We start from the raw sequence: 17,548 nt of genomic DNA on the forward strand, positions 1-17,548 counted from the left end.
GGGCCCTTACAGCCCATTTGGTAATCTCATGGGCTGGGCTAATTCATTCGTCGGCGGACCTTCCCGGCATCACTTCCTCTGATCGCTCAATCCCCTAATCGCTATCGACGGTGACCCTTCGGATGCCTCTCTCTTCGGATTCGGCACAAGCAGACAGTCTTTTTGCCCTCAAAGCTTCTTCCACGCTGCAGCAATGGCGGACGGAGCTGCGATTCAGAACAAGAACATCGGTGTTGAGTCTCTCTTCTTTTCCATGCTCTGCTATTCTATGCTTATGTTCAATCTCTCATTTATTTTTATTTTTTTTGCTGTGTATATTGCAGATCCAAATTTGGGCAGCTTCACCATGATTACTGTTTTGAATATTTGGTTGTAGACGCCCTCCTCTCTGAAGTCGATTTAGATCTTGATTTCTTTGTTTGTTGATCGATAGGCTTATTTCAATTCAGAGAAAGTGTCTTGAAGTACAAGAAAGTGTTTGCTAGAATGGTGGAAGAAAATGCTTATTTCTTTTGTTATTTTAATGAGAAAGATAAGGATGGATCAAAGAGGGTGGGGCCACCATGTAAGGAGGATTGGGAGAAGGCAAAGGCCTTCGTTCATTTTTTGAAGAAGTTTTATGATGCTACATTGTCACTTAGTGCAACTAAATGTTGCACTTTTCACTTAATCTTTGTGATAGTGTCGGACTTGTTGATTGATATTAATATGAAAATTGATGATGATAGTGATCCGGTGTTGCAAAGTGGGGGGATGTGAATGAAGGTAAAATTGAATAAGTATTGGGGAAATTTTGAGAGTATTAACAAGATGATATATGTAACCCATGTTCTAAATCCTAGATATAAGCTTTAATTAATACAAATTTCCTTTGAAGACAGGGGGAAGGATATTGCTACAATAAAAAGAGTGTTGATAACATCAAAAAGTGCTTGCTACAATTATATGATGTATACAAAGGGGCTAGTGGTCAAGATCAATCTTCCACCACTACGGGCACCACCACTCGAGTCAATACAAATTCAAGTTCCCAATCAAGTGGGTTTTCTCATGTTGAGATGAAACTAAAAATAAAAAGAGAGCAAATGGAAGTTGCAGAGATTGCAAATGAAGTGGATAAATACATTTCATATCTTTGTGAAAAGCTTGATGGTGACTCTTTCGATCTCTTGACTTGGTGGAAGTTGAATCAATCATGATATCCTATTCTTTCAAAGGTTGCCAAGGATATATTCTCAATCTCAAGTTCAATAGTGGCTAGTGAAAATGCTTTTAGCTTGGGTAGGAGGATTGTGGATCCTTTTAGAGCTTCATTGACCTCAAAGATGATAGAGGCATTGGTGTGTACTAGTGATTGATTTAGAGCGAATGAATTTAATTTCTATAAAGAGCCAACGGACGAGGAAATTTCTTTGTACAAGGAACTTGAAGAATTTGAAAAAAATAAGCAACTCTTGCACTTTTATTTTAGTTGAATTGTTAATATGTAATAGTTATGTGAATTGTTAATATTTATTTGCATTGTTCACTTGTTTGCATAGGTATGAATGCACAAGCTCTACCTTCCGAACGAACTATTTCGGCTTCACAGCCATCAAATCCACAAGCTTTATAAGTGCCTATTTTGAACTGTTTATAACTTTATATGCCTTGTGTAGACTTTGCTTTTGAACTACCTTTTTCCCTATTTATAACTCTTCTTATTTGCTTTTTATTCACATACTGGGCCTATGATAGCAATATGTGAGTGCATGCCTCTTTGAGTTCAATTCACAGCTAATGAGTAATGATCACTGGATCTAGGTTAATGTCATTATGCTGATTGAACTGCTTTAACTTAGTGGGAAGAAATTTACAGCTAATGATCACTGGCCATTGCAAACTAAACCTTTTCAACAACCATGATAGTTTAAAGATTTAATTTAACATCTAATTTAATACACTAATATTAAATGCATGTAAGTGTCCCATACAACAACTTATGACTTATCAATTGTGGCTACAGGGAGTAGTGGACACTGCACAAGCCTTCTCTGTTTCTCTTTAAGCAGTCAAAAGAAGAAGAATCTTCACTGGAAGATTCTCAAGCTAGGACTTGGTGGTGGTTATGGACTCACGGTGCTGCATTGTTGATTACTTTCTTTTGTTGAGTTTCTTTAGCATTACGTAGACTTTGAGATCCATTATAACAATTTATTTATTGTGATGTTTTATTTATATTTATCTGAAAGTGGATTATATGTAATGTGGATGTGGATTATCATATATAATTATATATGTGGAATTAAGTGGATGTGGATTTGATAGAATTGATAAACAGGTTTTATTGTATTTAGAATTGGCACATTTTTCCTAAAACATGTTATATTCATTGGTAAATTTCTCAATTATCGTCTTATCATTACCGACTATCGGTATACCGACACTTCTGGTAACGATAATGGTAGTATTTTTTTAGTTACTGAAAGGATCGATATGATAATGATAGTCAGTGTTTGGTAACAGTAATCGTACCAATAATTGTCCTACATAGGGCCCACTTAAAGTCAAATATTTAATATTTCACATTTAGGAAGAAAGTCTATAAAACAGATCCGTGTCGAAGAAAGTAAAGGCAGCCTTATTGTTAGTGGAAGCACTCCAGAGTCCAGACTTTCGTTATATGCGTTGCATGTTCATAATTTTCTGTGTCATTTTGATAGGCGTAAAATGCGTAAATAAATATCTTTCTATAATTTATAGTAGTGGTAAATGGTGACCATTGAACACTGAATTTGGTTTGTTCAGGAAAGTTAAAAGAGTTTTTTTTGGCCGTTTATTCAAGTCTCTACTTTCCCTATCAACCCCTTCTTTGTTCTTGGTCATTCTCACGTCAGTGAATATTTATGTAATCTCATCCACACACCCTTGCCACATGTCATCTTGCAATCACGTCAGAGAATATTCAAATCCCTTTGGCGTTCTTTTGATTTTACGATCATATAACACCATCATTGTTTGTCTACATGCACGTTCTCTTTATTTATTTCTGAAGTTAAAGAGGAAGTCAAAGATCGTGTGTGGTTCGTCCGTTCGTGTTGTGCTTGGAATCTTATTAGGTTGTGTTGTGGGGGCTTGGATTATAATCTAATTTTTTTTTAAAGTGGGTATTACATAATTAGAATTTGAGTGTGAGATTGATATACAGAGATTGGAATCTTTTTTTGCTGCAAGACAGCATATTGCGTGGCGGCTGGTGACAGAAATTGCTCTTCCATTTCTTAGTGGGACTGCTCCTATGTTAATTTTGTCATGGAATGAGAATTATATTTTTCAACTGAATATTAAATTTAATTTTGGGTCGCTTAATTAGTTAATTCTTCCATACTAAGTAATTGGAGAGAGACTTTTTTTTTTTTTACTATTAAAAAAAATCTCTCTCCAATGAGTGCATGAAACAAAATCCTTGGAACAAATTTTTTCTTTTTTCTTTTTTAAATTAATTATTGTGTGTCTTCAAACGACATATTACACCTTTTTACACTATTATATGGATAATATATACATTTTTTGTTTTGGCAGACACATCATACAAATTTGTTATTTGGATATTCAATATAGGCCTAAATTCGAGAGGTCAAGCTTGTGCACACATAAATTTTTCACATGACAACATAATAAATTGGACCAAAAATCAACGCGTGGTCATAAGGATATTGCTCTCAGTGAGAATTGAACTCAAAACTTCCCAACTCCATGTGGTTTGTTCTCAGAGATATTCCATGCCAGGAAGCTCCTCTACAAAACCTTGGACTCAATCAAAGCCCAAGGCCTAATCCGTACCGTTTGCACATGTTGATCACATGACTCCAAGCACTATAAATACATGAGGTTGCCTCCTCATCTACTCTCTAAACTACTTGGTATATCTCTCTATATCTGAAATAGCCTTTAACTTCTCTCATTATAAATTATCCAACCGTTGACTGACTTGACCGTCGAAGCTTTCCCGGCCGACAATATCGATGTCAAGCTTCACGATATACCTAGTGTGATCTTTTGCATGAGAGAAAATGAATAAAATTAAATTAAATTTCTGACATTTGGGGGATTCTTGACATACCCTAGTGTGATCTTTTGCATCATAGTGTTTTTTACAAAGTCATGATGCATTGGACTTGCAAAGAAAAGATGGTGAATGATGTACAGGTAATACATTGACCATATTGTTTTTGCTGTTATTATTATTATTTGAATGTATTTGTTTATGAAGAATGATGAATCATTATGGGTAAAGAAAACATGGATAAAGAGATTGACAACTCCACAGACAACAGATTTTGCGGCCGATAAATTCAACCGGGGATGTGGGTGGAAAGGTCATAGCATTAAAATAATTGGCCAACCCACATTAGCTTTTTCTTTTCTTTTGTTTTTTAAATTTATATCAGTACAGGCTGTTTTATATATATACCTGACCCACTCCCATTCACCCCTCAGCTTCTCTCTATTTCTCTTCTCGTTCATCATTCTGATCTCTCTCTTCAGTAATTCAGTGCAGTCGTTGAGCAATCGCAAATCCAGAACCAGTCACTGTTGATCCGTAAGCTTTTGCATGCATACGCTCTCTGCGTTAAAACCGGCAAAACCGATGCTCAGATGAATCATCTTTTCTTTTTTTCAAGTTTTTTTTTTTTTTTTTTTGTAACATATAACCTTTTTTTTCTTTTAATCTACCTGTCTGCTAGAACTTATTTTGACACTTATAAGCTTCAAAATAAACTCTGTCAAACACTTTCACATTAGTTTAGCTTATAAGCTCGAATAACCTAGCTTATTAAGTTCATTTACCATGACTGCTGGGATCAAACGACACAACATTAGCAAACATTGAAACATTTAAACCACAATCTGTCTCTCCACGGGCCTTGTTCGTGTGTATTAGTGAGAGACTTGCGGAGATAGGAACACCGATAAGCAATTAAGTAAAGTATATAATATTTTAATTTATAAGAAGATAAAGATTCATGTAAATATGTATTTTAGGTATTGTACAATTACTTAGGGTTTCGTGCCAGGCCAGACCAAAAAACTCAGGCCCAAACCCGTATAGTAAGTCTTCCTGGATTGCCCAAGCCCGACGTCCTTTTATAATGGGTTTGGATTAAGGGATTTGGAGGAAGGGAATGGAAGGGAAGAGAAAAAGACTTTCATTCTAATTTTTTTGTTTTGATAGTTTGTAAAAAATTAAGGGGAAGGATTTGAAGAGAATTGGAGGGAATATTTCATTAAATTTTTGTTAAAATTCTTTCTCCCTAAAATGGAGTCATTTGGAGGGAATGGATTATGGATTACTAATTAAGCCATTTATAAGTTAAATACCTATTTTACCCTTGTGGATAATATTTTAATATAAAAATAAGGATACATTAGTAAATTAAACAAATTTTATTTCATTCCTTTTTTTATCTATCTAAATATGGGAGAGGAAAAAATATTCTCCCTTCCCTTTTCTTCCCTTTCCCCCAAATCCCTCAATCCAAACGCACTCTTAAGCTCGGGCCGAACTTTGATTCGCGGGCCATATGGTGACTCATATCACACATTTCTCGTTATTGGGCCCTAGTTGATTGGGCATGGAGGCCCAAAATAACAATTCAATTGAATTGAGTTCTCAAGCCTTTCTTGGATTCCAAAGTGCCTACGCATTGGGGGGCGCTACCACAACTTAATTGATTTTTTAAAATTATCTTAAACATCTTATGTTTTATTTTTTATGTAATTTAATGACAATATAAATACTAACTAACTCTCGGGCTCTTTTTAGTAAATAGTCTTAAAAAAAATTTCAAGGATGTTGACCCTGACCTTGACACTCCTATAAATTAGCAGATACACCCTTCTCCCCTCCATCTTATCTCTAGTTTCGCCCTTGATTGTAATTATTTTCACATTGTATCATATCTAAGTTTTTGTTAACAGTATGATTATTGTTGCAGAACTGATTCAGCGGATAAATGGAAAAGGACGTGGAAGAAATCTTCACCCGTTCAGGACCTTTCCACATAAAATCAGTCGACTGGTAAGCCTTTTAAACAAGACTCCCCAAACCCTTGTTAAAAAAAAAACAAAGAAAAACAAGAAGAAGAAGCTGTTGTGCATCCAAGGAGTGAGTGATTACTAAATAACGCAGTTTTGATTAAGTACTCTAATAGGGTCAAGAACCAACAAAAGTATCATTTTTTCGACAGATTATAGTAAAGATTGCGTGATCTGAGAGTTGTAGAAATTTAGGCAGCGTTACCAATCCATCATGGTTGCAGAAAAAGCATTTGGACTGTTTCTAAAGCTAGAGTTAAAAAGCAGTGATAAAAAAAGGCTTATTAATGCCTTGATTAACAGGATATATTGCAGGGAAAATTCCGACCATAGAAGATCCATTGCTGCAAGCTTAGTACAAGGAGTGAAAATCCTAGAACGCGATCGCCAGAAGGAGCGCCTTGGGCCTCAAGCTCAAGCTCCTCCCTGGTGGAACTCCTTCGATTTCAAGCTTATTGAAAGTCTAGTCGACATTGACGACAACTCCATCTTTGGTGCTATTTATGAACTCAAATCCTCCACTGACAATGCCCCGAAATATGTAGTCGCCTTTCGTGGAACACTACCCAAGCCAAAAACCGTACTTCGTGATGTCAAGCTGGACATCCAGTGCATCAGGAACAGACTCCACAACACCTCATGCTTCAAGCATGCAATAAAGGCTGTCCAGAAGGTAGTTTCCACAGCTGGTGGAGCTACTGATGTTTGGTTAACTGGATATTCTCTGGGGTCAGCTATTGCATCGCTTGCAGGTAAAGTAATGGCCAGAAATGGTTATCTTATTGAAACTTACCTCTTCAATCCACCCTTCTTGTCTGACCCGATGGAAAGGATCAATAACGACAAGGTGAAGAAAGTTTTCCGCTACACAAGCAGTTTTCTCAAAGCTGCACTTGCAATTGCAATAAAGGGTACCGCTAGTCCAGATGAGGAATTTGTTAGATTATCTTCTTGGTTTCCTCACTTATATGTGAATCCGGCAGATAAAATTTGCTGTCCCTATATTGCTTATTTCGAGCACAGACTGGAAATGGATGACATTGGAGCCGGCAGAATTGAGAGACTTGCAACACAGAATTCCATGAGAGGTTTGTTATCAAGTGCATTTGGGAAAGGCTCGGAACCTCTACATTTAATTCCTTCAGCACGTCTGACTACTAATCTTGCAGATTCCTCAAATCTTCTAAAAGCTCATGGAATTAAGCAATGGTGGGATCCTAGCTTTAAAGAACAATCAATCCTGCACCAGTACTTTAACTAGATAGTCTCAATATAAACAGTGTATGATGGACGAAAGAGGCTGCCGTGATCAGTGTCAGTAATCCAAACCGTAAAACCGGTGTGTTAAATATCAGTTATGTAAGTTGCTATGCTAAATATCAGTTATGTAAATTATCAATTATGTAAGTGACTCGACTGTTATGTAAAATATCAATTATGTAAGTCACTATGCTAAATATCAGTTATGTGAAATATCAATTATGTAAGTTACTCGATTGTTATGTAAAATATCAGTTATGTAAGTGACTCGAAAAGAAAAGGGTCAAATCTTGTTGTTTTTCGTTAAAACACAAAGTCGGTCGCCGGTCGATTTTATATGAGAGGTTCATGTTTTATGTGTTAAATGACTAAAAAAAACCTAAGTAAAAAACATTTCCTTGTTGTCAATATTGAATTATTTAGTAATTTCCTTATACGTACTTGGAATTTTCAATTTTTCACATATAATAATATAATATAATCATATATGATTATGATATACAGATGCACTGATAAGTGATAATATCACAAATCTAATCAGTAATCAGATTATCAGAATATAATATATTAAAATAAGTTATAATTTTATATAACAGGTTAAATCATTAAACAAAAAGTAACAAAATTCCCCCCAAAAAGCAAAATCCCTAGCTCCTCCAAAAGTCTTGTTTTTGGTTTTACGTGTTTATGATTCTTTTGAAAATGTCATCAAGATAGATATAATATGTGGACACGGTAGGGATAGGGGCTGTAATTACCCCAAATCACCCTTAAATCATTATTTGTTTAGGTTTTTTGGTGTTATTGTGTATTGCAAGTCAAAGAGCGAATTACTAAGAAATGTACCGATGAATGTTAATCCCAGTCAGTGGTGTCTGCTGAGGTTTGTTTTGGATATGGTTGATAGTTGAAATTAATAGAGAAACCAAAGTCTCACATTGGAAATGGATGAGAATTTTAAACACTTTATAAGGAGTTTAATCAACTATGTACTTGAATACATGTTAAAGTGAAAGAATGGAGGGAATACCAAATATTTGAATATATATATATATCAAACACTTGGTGCATGTGCATAAATTTAATATCAATTTTTTTATAATTTTCGGAATTATTTTTTTTCCCATTCTTTAAGACAAAAAATATGTTTGTTGAATAAATTACTACAGTTTAGCAATTCTCATTCAGACAAAATAACTGCTAGCAATTGTTTCGAATGAAGAGACATGTTTTTTAGTTTTATAACTGTTGAATCTTCATGTCTCTTGGTTGTTTATAAATACTGATATTAAGAAACAATTTTTTTTAGCCTTTCTTTCAATCTCTATTTCTCTACAACACAATAAAAAAAAATTCCCTTGAAAAACTTTCAGTTTTGCTTATAACAAATTTTCAAGGTTTTGTTATATCTTGAGGGTGATTTACTATCAACCCAACAACAAAATATTGTAGTGGGAGCAAATATCACCTAAAAGAAAGTCACGTCTCAAACCATCTATTTCCCTGTATTTTCCCAACAATAGCAATGTAATGAATTGCTCAATAACAAATGAGCTGATGCATCTTCTTCGAAGGTCACATATTATTAAAATCATATCATCAGGTCAAACCTTATTATACAATATTATTATTTTATTTATATATATATATATATATACATATATATAAACTAAACTAGCCATCTCTGCATTGGAATCCGTAAAAAACAAAAGAAAGAACTATTTTATTTCTCTCTCTCCAATTAAACTAGCTCTCTCTGCATTGTAATCTGTAAAAATGAAAAAAAAGAAAAAAAAAACTATGTTCTTTTCTCTCTTCCCCTCCTCTCTTCTCTACCCATGCCGCCCAAACCAGAAACTGACCTGTTCCGTCCGGTCATGTCGCCGACCTCCACCTATGCCAAACGAAGCTCCACATCAGCAGGGACCCATATCAGCCCTCACCGACCGACAACAACCACGGGATCTACCGGAAAATCCCCTGGAAGCCACGGACCACCGCAGCTTCTCGCCTCCATGTTTTGGCACGCCGATGGTACCAATGGAATCACCGGACCGAGGAGCACCTTTCCCAGCCGTTCTCCGGCCGTAACAGCCATCGGCAGTACACGACCTGTATTGGACCCGTTTGGACATGTGGATACCCGGTTGACCATAGTTTAACCAGGTATACTTTTATTTTTCTTTAAATTGTTTTTAGGATTATTTAAATTAAATATTTATATATATGGGTTTGTTTTTGTTTAGCAAAATATTGGGCTGGGCCGTGGGTATTGACATGAAGTTGGGTTTTAGAGGTTTCAAAATTGTCACTATTAAGGCCCATATTATTGTTTGGAGAATTGGACGGGGCTTTTGCATAGTAACCCCAAAGGCCCAAACGGGCTTTAAGCCATTTGAATGATAGCCAACGAATTAGTTTCTGGGTTGGGCCTTGGGCGGCGGTATGACTACTGCAGAGATCCGGATGGTCCATCGTACCAGTATGACTAACGGGGAGAACCTGAGAACTGAAAAAAGAGCAAGCAAGAACGAACGGCAAACACACGAAAAACATCAATTGTGGGCAAAGGGAGTCATGGTCCATCATGCCAGTATGACGACGGGGGAGAACCCGAGAACTCAAAAAAGAGCGAGCAAGAACGAATGGCAAACGCACGTAAAACATCAATTGTGGGCAAGGGAGTCGTCTGGTATGAAATGTCGTACGAACAGAGGTGAGGTTTGGCCGTGGGGCTGCGTGCGGGGAGAGAGAGCATTATGTGTTGAGTCTATAAATCGAGTGATTGTCATACACAAATCGGGCGATGGTCATACACAAATCGCAGTGAGCAAGATAATGTCATCTCTATATAACGCAAGCGAGCTGTGTAGAAAATTTCACTCAGAACAAGAACATCAGTGTAAGTCTCTCTTCTTCTCTCATGCTCTGCTCTTCTATGCTCATTGCTCATGATACAACCTCTGATTTGTTTTTTATTTTTTGCAGTAAATTGTGCAGATACAAAGTTGGGGAACTTCGCGATTACTGTTTTGATAAGGTTTGTTTCGTCTCTGAACTCTGAAGTCGAGTTAGATCTTGATTTCTTGATTTGTCGATAGGCTTATTTCAATTCAGATTCTTCATTTTGTAGGCTCAATAAGGTTTAAGCTCTCGTGTATATATTCAGGTTGTATATAGTTGATCAGAGCTTCATTATAGTTTTTAGTTGACCATCATGCTAACTAGTAAAAATAAAGATAGATTGCTCAAAAAATAAGGGGTAAGAGTTTGCTTGGACTGCGAGAAACTACATGTTTTTAGATTAAGTGATTGTTGAAGTTTCTGTCTCTAGGCTCATTTTCTTTTGGGAGAGAAATTCAGAGAGGAAAAGATTGAGGAAGAAGCAATATGTCGGTTATTTCAAACACCGGGAGCTGCATTATGCATTACTTTAAGAGATTTTTTTTTTAAGAATTCTTGCGAGAAATGGCATGTCTTTTAATCTTTTCTTGATATTTGTGCTCTCATGTCGGAGCTGAACTTGAGGAATATTGTAATTATTCTCTCATGGTATCATATCTAAGTTTATCTTAACAGTTTGGTTATGGTACTTGCAGAACTGATTCAGTGTATAAATGGCAAAGGACGTGGGAGAAATCTTCAACCTTTCAGGACCTTTCCACCTAACATCAGTCGACTGGTAAGACCTAGCTTTAAACAAGTCTGTTGTGCATCAAAGCAGTGACTTATTACAAATAATGCAGTTTTTATTAAGCACTCTAATAGGGTCAAGAATCAACGAAAGTCTCACTTTTTTCATCAGAATCTTGTAAAGGTTGCGTGTGATCTGAGAATTGTAGAAATTTAGGCAGCATTGCCGATCATTTCGTAGATGTTATTTTTGTTAAAAAAAAAGATGCATCTTGGTTGCAGGAAAAAAGCATTTGGACTGTGTCTAAAACTAGCCTTAAAAATCAGTGATGAAAAAATTAAGGCTTAGAAGTATTTGTGGTACATGCCTTGATTAACAGGTTATATTATTGCAGGGGAAATCCCGACCATATAAGATCCATTCTTGCAAGTTTTATACAAGGTGTGAAAATCCAACAGCGAAATCGCAAGAAGGGCCTTGAGCCTCATGAATTTCCAGCTTCTCCTTGGTGGACCACCTTCAATTTCAAGCTTGTTGACAGTCTAGTCGACACAGACGACAACTCCATCTTTGGTGCTATTTATGAACTTGAGTCCCTCACTTGCAATGCCCCGAAATATGTAGTTGCTTTTCGTGGCACACTACTCAAGAAGGGCACTGTGTTGCGTGATCTCAAGCTGGACCTCAATTGCGTGCTGAACAATCTCCACAAAACCTCACGCTTCGAGCTTGCAATGCGGGCCGTCCAGAACATAGTTTCCAGAGCTGGTGGAGCTACTGATGTTTGGTTAACTGGATATTCTCTGGGGTCAGCTATTGCATTGCTTGCAGGTAAAGAAATGGTCAAAATTGGCCATCCTATTAGAACTTACCTCTTCAATCCACCCTTCTTGTCTGCTGGGATCGAAAGGATCATCAATAACGATGTGCTGAAGCAAGGGATTCATTTCACAATCAGTCTTCTCAAGGCTGGACTTGCAATTGCAATGAAGGGTACTTCTAATCCAGATGAGGATTTTGTTAGATTATCTTCATGGACTCCTAACTTATTCGTGAATCGGGCCGATCTTATCTGCTGTCCATATATTGCTCATTTCAAGGTCCTAAAGAAATTGAATGACATTGGAGCCCGTACAATTGGGAGACTTGCAACACGGAATTCGATCAGGGGTTTGTTCTCAAGTGCAACTGGGAACGACGACAGAGGACCTCTGCATTTGATTCCTTCAGCAATTGTGACTACTAATCTTGCAGATTTTCCAAATCCTCTAAGTGCTCATGGAATTAAGCAGTGGTGGGATCCTAGCTTTCATGGTCAGTCAATCCTACACCAGTTTAGCTAAATAGTCTCAATATATGATATAGGACTAGTTCATGATATAGGACTAGTTCATGAAGTCTGTTTTTTTTTTTTTTTGTTTGTTTGTTGGAAATCGTGTGAATGGATGTTGATGTTTTATTTTAAATTAAATTGTTTCTTTTTAATAGGAATCAGTTACAAGGAGGTAACTGACTCCCACTATGTCAGATTGCAATCTATGTAATTGACCAGGTCTTTATTTTGGAAATAAAATCCCACATACGAGGGGAATTTCTTTTTTTTTTTTTGAAAGGAAAACTGTAAATTATTGAGAACCAACAGACACAGAGTCTGTCATTACAGCTTCCTTGAGCAACAAAGACTCAAAAAGTGACCTCCAAACACAAAAGGTAGTACAAGAAAGTGTAAAATATGCAATACAATGAGCTACTTTGTGAGGTTTGCAACAGCTTCACCTGATACTTTAAAATAATTAATAATTTATACTTAAAATTAATTTTAATGAAAGTTATATTATAAGATTAAATTTAACATTAAAAAATCCTAAAATCTAATATTATAATATTTTACTTCGTATATACCTTTTATAGTCGTATAACACATCAACAAAACACAAATTCTTATACATTTTTCATATACACCCAATATAGAGGCCAACAAATTCTCATTCCTTCATATTATCCACAATAAAACTATATCAAAACACAATCTTCCAATACAACCACATCAGTAAAACACATATACCAAAACAATCACATCAACAAAACACAAAACTCCACCATACATATTTATTGATCCAAACAAAATAATATCATTACAATTACTCTAAGATAAATATATTTTCCCTTCCTTCACTTTCTATTTTTCCTCTCAAAAATCCCTCAATCCAAACACTCTATTATCATTTCTACCTCCGTCCTTCTGCTTTTCCCCTCGCTATCTGCTCTCGGAGCTGCCAGACATTCAAGTATGAAGTAAGAGATCTCCCTTAAGGCAGCCCTAAGCAGGCTAGGTAAAGGGAGAAACTTTATAAACAGATCCGTTTGTCGAAGACCGGATGGGCTAACAAGGACGGGAACCCCTCTCAACACTGCGGGTCAAGTCCTTTCGTTTAGAAGGAGATCTATCGGGCTTCAGTAGCGACACCTTCAATTAATTTAAGAGGGATCAAATCTATTTACCATATGTTCGATCTATTAACTGATCTGGATGGCTCTTCCATTTCTCCCCCTTAAGTGAACTCTGGAAATTTGTGGCAGATTTCGCTAAACCCTTCCTCTTGGGCATAGAGTTTTTGGGGAATTATTATTTAAGGTAATCCTTAATGCATTTATTTTTTTTGCAGAAACCCCTCGAGACTTTGTTTCTGTTGCATGTCATCTTGCAATCTTATTTTCGATTGTTCTTTCATCTTTGTATATTGGATTGTGCGTTGGGAATTTATTCTATTTCGTGGTGACTATGTATATTAATGTCATTTTCATTGTTACTGATGCTTAACCATCAACACATTTTTTACACAGACAACTGACAATATAATTTATGATGATTAAGCTGAAAAGTTTGCGCAAGAGTGGAATTGAGCAATATGACCGTATCAGTGGAAATGCCATTGGGGAAGATGTATCAATGGACCCTCCTATTGTGGGTAACTGAAATTTTGATTGCCTTGTATATTTCTACTTACAAAATGAAATCGGATTTAGTATTTTATCGCTTACAAATGTACTTTTTCTTTGGATTTTCAAATCCCTTTGGCGTTCTTTTGATATTATGATCATAGTGTTAAACACCATCATTGTAAAAACTTCTTCAACTGATGAATCGGGGAATAGTTTCGAAGAGACCAGACCTCCTGAAGATGTATTGAATTTACAAAGAAAGGAGCGAATAATAGTAGAATTTAATTGTGAAGGAGATCCTATTGGGGTGGAAGGGGTTCTACTTAGACGTTTCTGTGGTGTATTGGAACTCAACATCTGCCAAGGTTTGTTTTAGATATAATTTTTTGACAGCAATATTACTTGTTTCGTTTATAAAATCTCTGTCATTTGTTCGCAATTGTTTGTTTACCCATTCTCTTTATTTATTTCTGAAGTTAAAGAGGAAGGAAAAGAAGAAGAAGGTGACTAAGATCACTACTTGTCAGAAAATGAAGCAAAATATGACTATAACAACTCTCCATGAGGCGATTTTCTTCAACATTCTTACATGGCTGCCTGCCCAATACCTTTATGATTCATTGAGGTATGTTTGCAGTTCCTGGGCATCTATAATCAATAATCCCCATTTTGTTGAGACACTTCTAAGCCGGTCAAAATTTGGTCTGATGGTTCAAAAATTTGTATCTACATATGGTGCTCATTTCTTGGAGTTGGAAAGCAATGGGGTCATAAGAATAAGTCAAACGTGGGCTAACAGTCAGTATCCTGGACTAGTTTTGGATTGTTCTGGGGGACTGTCTCTGCTTTGTGATATTGCTGGTTCCGGATGTTATGTTGCAAACTTTGTGACAAAGAAAGCTGTTGAAATTCCCAGTTTGCCTTCTAAACCTTATTCAATCCCTTGATGTCGGGTTATGGCACGTGTTCCTCGTACAGGGAAATGCAAGTTGGCTTGTGTTGGCTTGGATTATGATAATGGTGTTAATGTGTTTAAGTTCTTTGTACATACAGTGGGCGTTGATAAATCATGGAGAGTCATTGAGTACAGCCTTAAACGTGAGTGTCCTACGTTACCGGCAGTGAAGGTTGGTCCATTTTCCGTTGGAAAGTTTATCTTCTGGACCGAAACACCTAACTTGACGACGATGAGGCTCATAGCTATGGTCATGGACAATGAAAGCATTCATCTGGTTCGAAGTCCACTTGGACATCATAATCGGTCTGGTTATATAAGCATGGGGAATGATCTATCTTGTGTAAGGTATGAGAATTCCATGCATTACATGCACATTTTGACAGATGTGAACTCGGGAACATGGGTTTTGAGTCACAAGTTTGCAATTACATTACCACCTGAATTTGGTTTTCCTTCTTGCATATGTATGAGATTCATTTGCTGCTTGGGCAATAGTCAAGAACTGATACTTCGGGTAGAAGAGCGCTATTTTGCATTCAGTTTGAAGACGCAACAGTTGAGGTGCATTGACAACTACTTCTTCGGTTGGAGTTCCTTTGCAGTTGTTCACACCAACAACTTAGTTTCTTGGTAAACATAATTGTGATGGGAGTCCTCTATTTACTATTTATTGTATCTCAGCTCGATTTTATGTAATTCTGAATTATTTGATGTTCAAGATTAGATTCGAGAATTGTCTCTTGTGATGCCATTGTGTTGTGACAATCTTCTTTGATTGGAGTTCCTAATCGCTCTCGAGTCTCGACGGTGACCCTCTTCTTGGATTCGGCACAAGCAGATGGTCTTTTTGCGCTCAAAGTTTCTTCCACACTACAGCAATGTCGGACGGAGGTGTAATTCAGATCTGGATTATATACAATCTCCTCCCATGCTCTGCTCTTCTATGCTTATATACAATCTCTCATTTATTTATTTTGCTGTATATATTGCAGATCCAAATTTGGGCAGCTTCATGACTACTGTTTTGAATGTTTGTTTGTAGACACCTTCGTCTCTAGAGTCGAGTTAGATCTTGATTTCTCTATTTATTGATAGGCTTATTTCAATACAGATTCTTCATTTGTAAGCGAAATGCAAATTACTACTTATGATCTCTATGCCTAGTCATAATTAGGTAAAGCTCTCTTGTGTATATCTAGGCTGCATATTGTTGATTAGGGAGAGCTTTATTATAGTTTTTAGTTGACCATCATGGCCATGGGGGTGTAGCTCAAATGGTAGAGAGCTCGCTTTGCATCTCTATGGCTCCATTCTCTGATCAAGAACAACTAAAATTATTCTACATATTTTTCAGTTTTGTAACTACTCATTCATATATTATATACATACATACATACCATTCTGCAAAGTCAACATCCTGAAGGTAGTTGTCTTTTTCATAGATGCAAAGCAAAGCGAACATGTATATAGATTTCAATAGATTATGACTACTTAATTGTAATTGTCGATGGTGAGAAAAAGTTCTAACTATTAAACATACAGGTAGATTGCTAAAAATTAAGGGGTAAGAGCTTGCTTGTATTGCTAGAAGCTATATGTTTTTCAATTAAGTTTGGTGAAGCTTCTGTCTCTAGTCTCGTTTTCTTTTGTGAAAGAAATTCGGAGAGGAAAAGATTGAGGAAGAAGCAATAACTCAGTTATATCAAACACTGGGAGCTGCAGTACTTGAAGACATTGTTTTTAAGGATTCTTGTGGGAAATGGTATGTCTTTTAATCTTTTCTTGATATTTGTTCTCTCAAGTTGGAGCAGAAGAACTTGAGGGATATTGAAATTATTCTCACATGGTATCTATCATATCTACCTTTTATCTTAACAGTTTGATTATTGTTACAGAATTGAACAGAGGATAAATGGAAGAGGACGTAATCAAGCCACAGATCAGACTCAGAGAGAGAAATCTTCAACCTTGCAGGACCTTTCCACCTAACATCAGTCGACTGGTAAGACCTTTAATCAAGGCTGTTGTGCATCCAAGGAATTATGAATTATAAAATTTTGAAACAATGCAGTTTTGATTAAGTACTCTAATAGGGTCGAGAACCAACAAAAGGCTCACTTTTTTACCGGATTCTTGTAAAGGTGGTGTGATCTGAGAATTGTACAAGTTTAGGAAGCGAACCGATTCATTTCGTAGATTTTTGTTTCTGTTAAAGAAGATGCATCATGGTTGCAGGAAAAAGCATTTGGACTGTGTCTAAAACTAGAGTTAAAAATCAGTGATGAAAAAAGGCTTAGAAGTATTTATTTGTGGTACATGTCTTGATTAACAGGTCTTATTGCAGGAAAAATTTCCACGATAGAAGATCCATAGCTGCAAGCTTAGTACAAGGAGTGTACATCCTAGAACGCGATTGCCAGCAGAACCACCTTGGGCCTCAATATAAACGGTGTTTGATGGATGAAAGGGCTTAAGTGCCCAAAAAATTGTATTTGTATTTTGATGGTTTGTATGAATCCAATGATTTATTAAAATTGTATATTTGTATTTTGATCGTTTGTTGACTGAATACTACACACTAATGATTTTTTTCGTTCCCTTTCAAAAATTTGATGCTCAAACTTGTTACAGCTAACTACACCCAGGAGTGTTACTTGTCCCGACAAGTGGGATCT

At 36.4% G+C, this 17,548-nt stretch overlaps 3 protein-coding genes across 12 annotated transcripts; 2 read left to right on the forward strand and 1 right to left on the reverse strand.

The window, feature by feature from the left end:
• Positions 1–9,144: 9,144 nt before the first annotated feature.
• Positions 9,145–10,028, reverse strand: LOC119985708. Its single transcript, XM_038830053.1, has 2 exons — positions 9,589–10,028; positions 9,145–9,504 (listed from the first exon to the last, which is right to left on the reverse strand). The coding sequence occupies exons 1-2, from the start codon at positions 10,003–10,005 to the stop codon at positions 9,385–9,387; spliced, it is 537 nt and encodes a 178-aa protein (XP_038685981.1). The 5' UTR covers positions 10,006–10,028; the 3' UTR covers positions 9,145–9,384.
• A 71-nt stretch (positions 10,029–10,099) lies between these two features.
• On the forward strand, positions 10,100–12,516 carry LOC119985604 (GDSL esterase/lipase At4g10955-like). Its single transcript, XM_038829893.1, has 5 exons — positions 10,100–10,240; positions 10,327–10,378; positions 10,938–11,020; positions 11,367–12,286; positions 12,461–12,516. The coding sequence occupies exons 3-5, from the start codon at positions 10,956–10,958 to the stop codon at positions 12,514–12,516; spliced, it is 1,041 nt and encodes a 346-aa protein (XP_038685821.1). The 5' UTR covers positions 10,100–10,240; positions 10,327–10,378; positions 10,938–10,955.
• Positions 12,517–13,172: 656 nt separating this feature from the next.
• Positions 13,173–17,423, forward strand: LOC119985706. Of its 10 annotated transcripts, none has more exons than XR_005465125.1 (8): positions 13,173–13,607; positions 13,817–13,941; positions 14,392–14,540; positions 14,969–15,503; positions 15,593–15,764; positions 16,529–16,635; positions 16,769–16,875; positions 17,218–17,423. XR_005465125.1 is itself a non-coding variant. In XM_038830052.1 (2 exons), the coding sequence occupies exon 1, from the start codon at positions 14,872–14,874 to the stop codon at positions 15,505–15,507; it is 636 nt and encodes a 211-aa protein (XP_038685980.1). In that variant the 5' UTR covers positions 14,547–14,871; the 3' UTR covers positions 15,508–15,764; positions 15,866–16,030. The 10 variants fall into 10 exon arrangements, 1 of the variants encoding a protein (XP_038685980.1); XR_005465122.1 differs by having other exon boundaries at positions 15,598–15,764; XR_005465127.1 differs by having other exon boundaries at positions 14,969–15,218; positions 15,345–15,764.
• Positions 17,424–17,548: the final 125 nt, after the last annotated feature.

Source organism: Tripterygium wilfordii, chromosome 19 (genome assembly GCF_013401445.1).
Source record: "Tripterygium wilfordii isolate XIE 37 chromosome 19, ASM1340144v1, whole genome shotgun sequence".
NCBI classification, from domain to species: Eukaryota; Viridiplantae; Streptophyta; class Magnoliopsida; order Celastrales; family Celastraceae; genus Tripterygium; species Tripterygium wilfordii.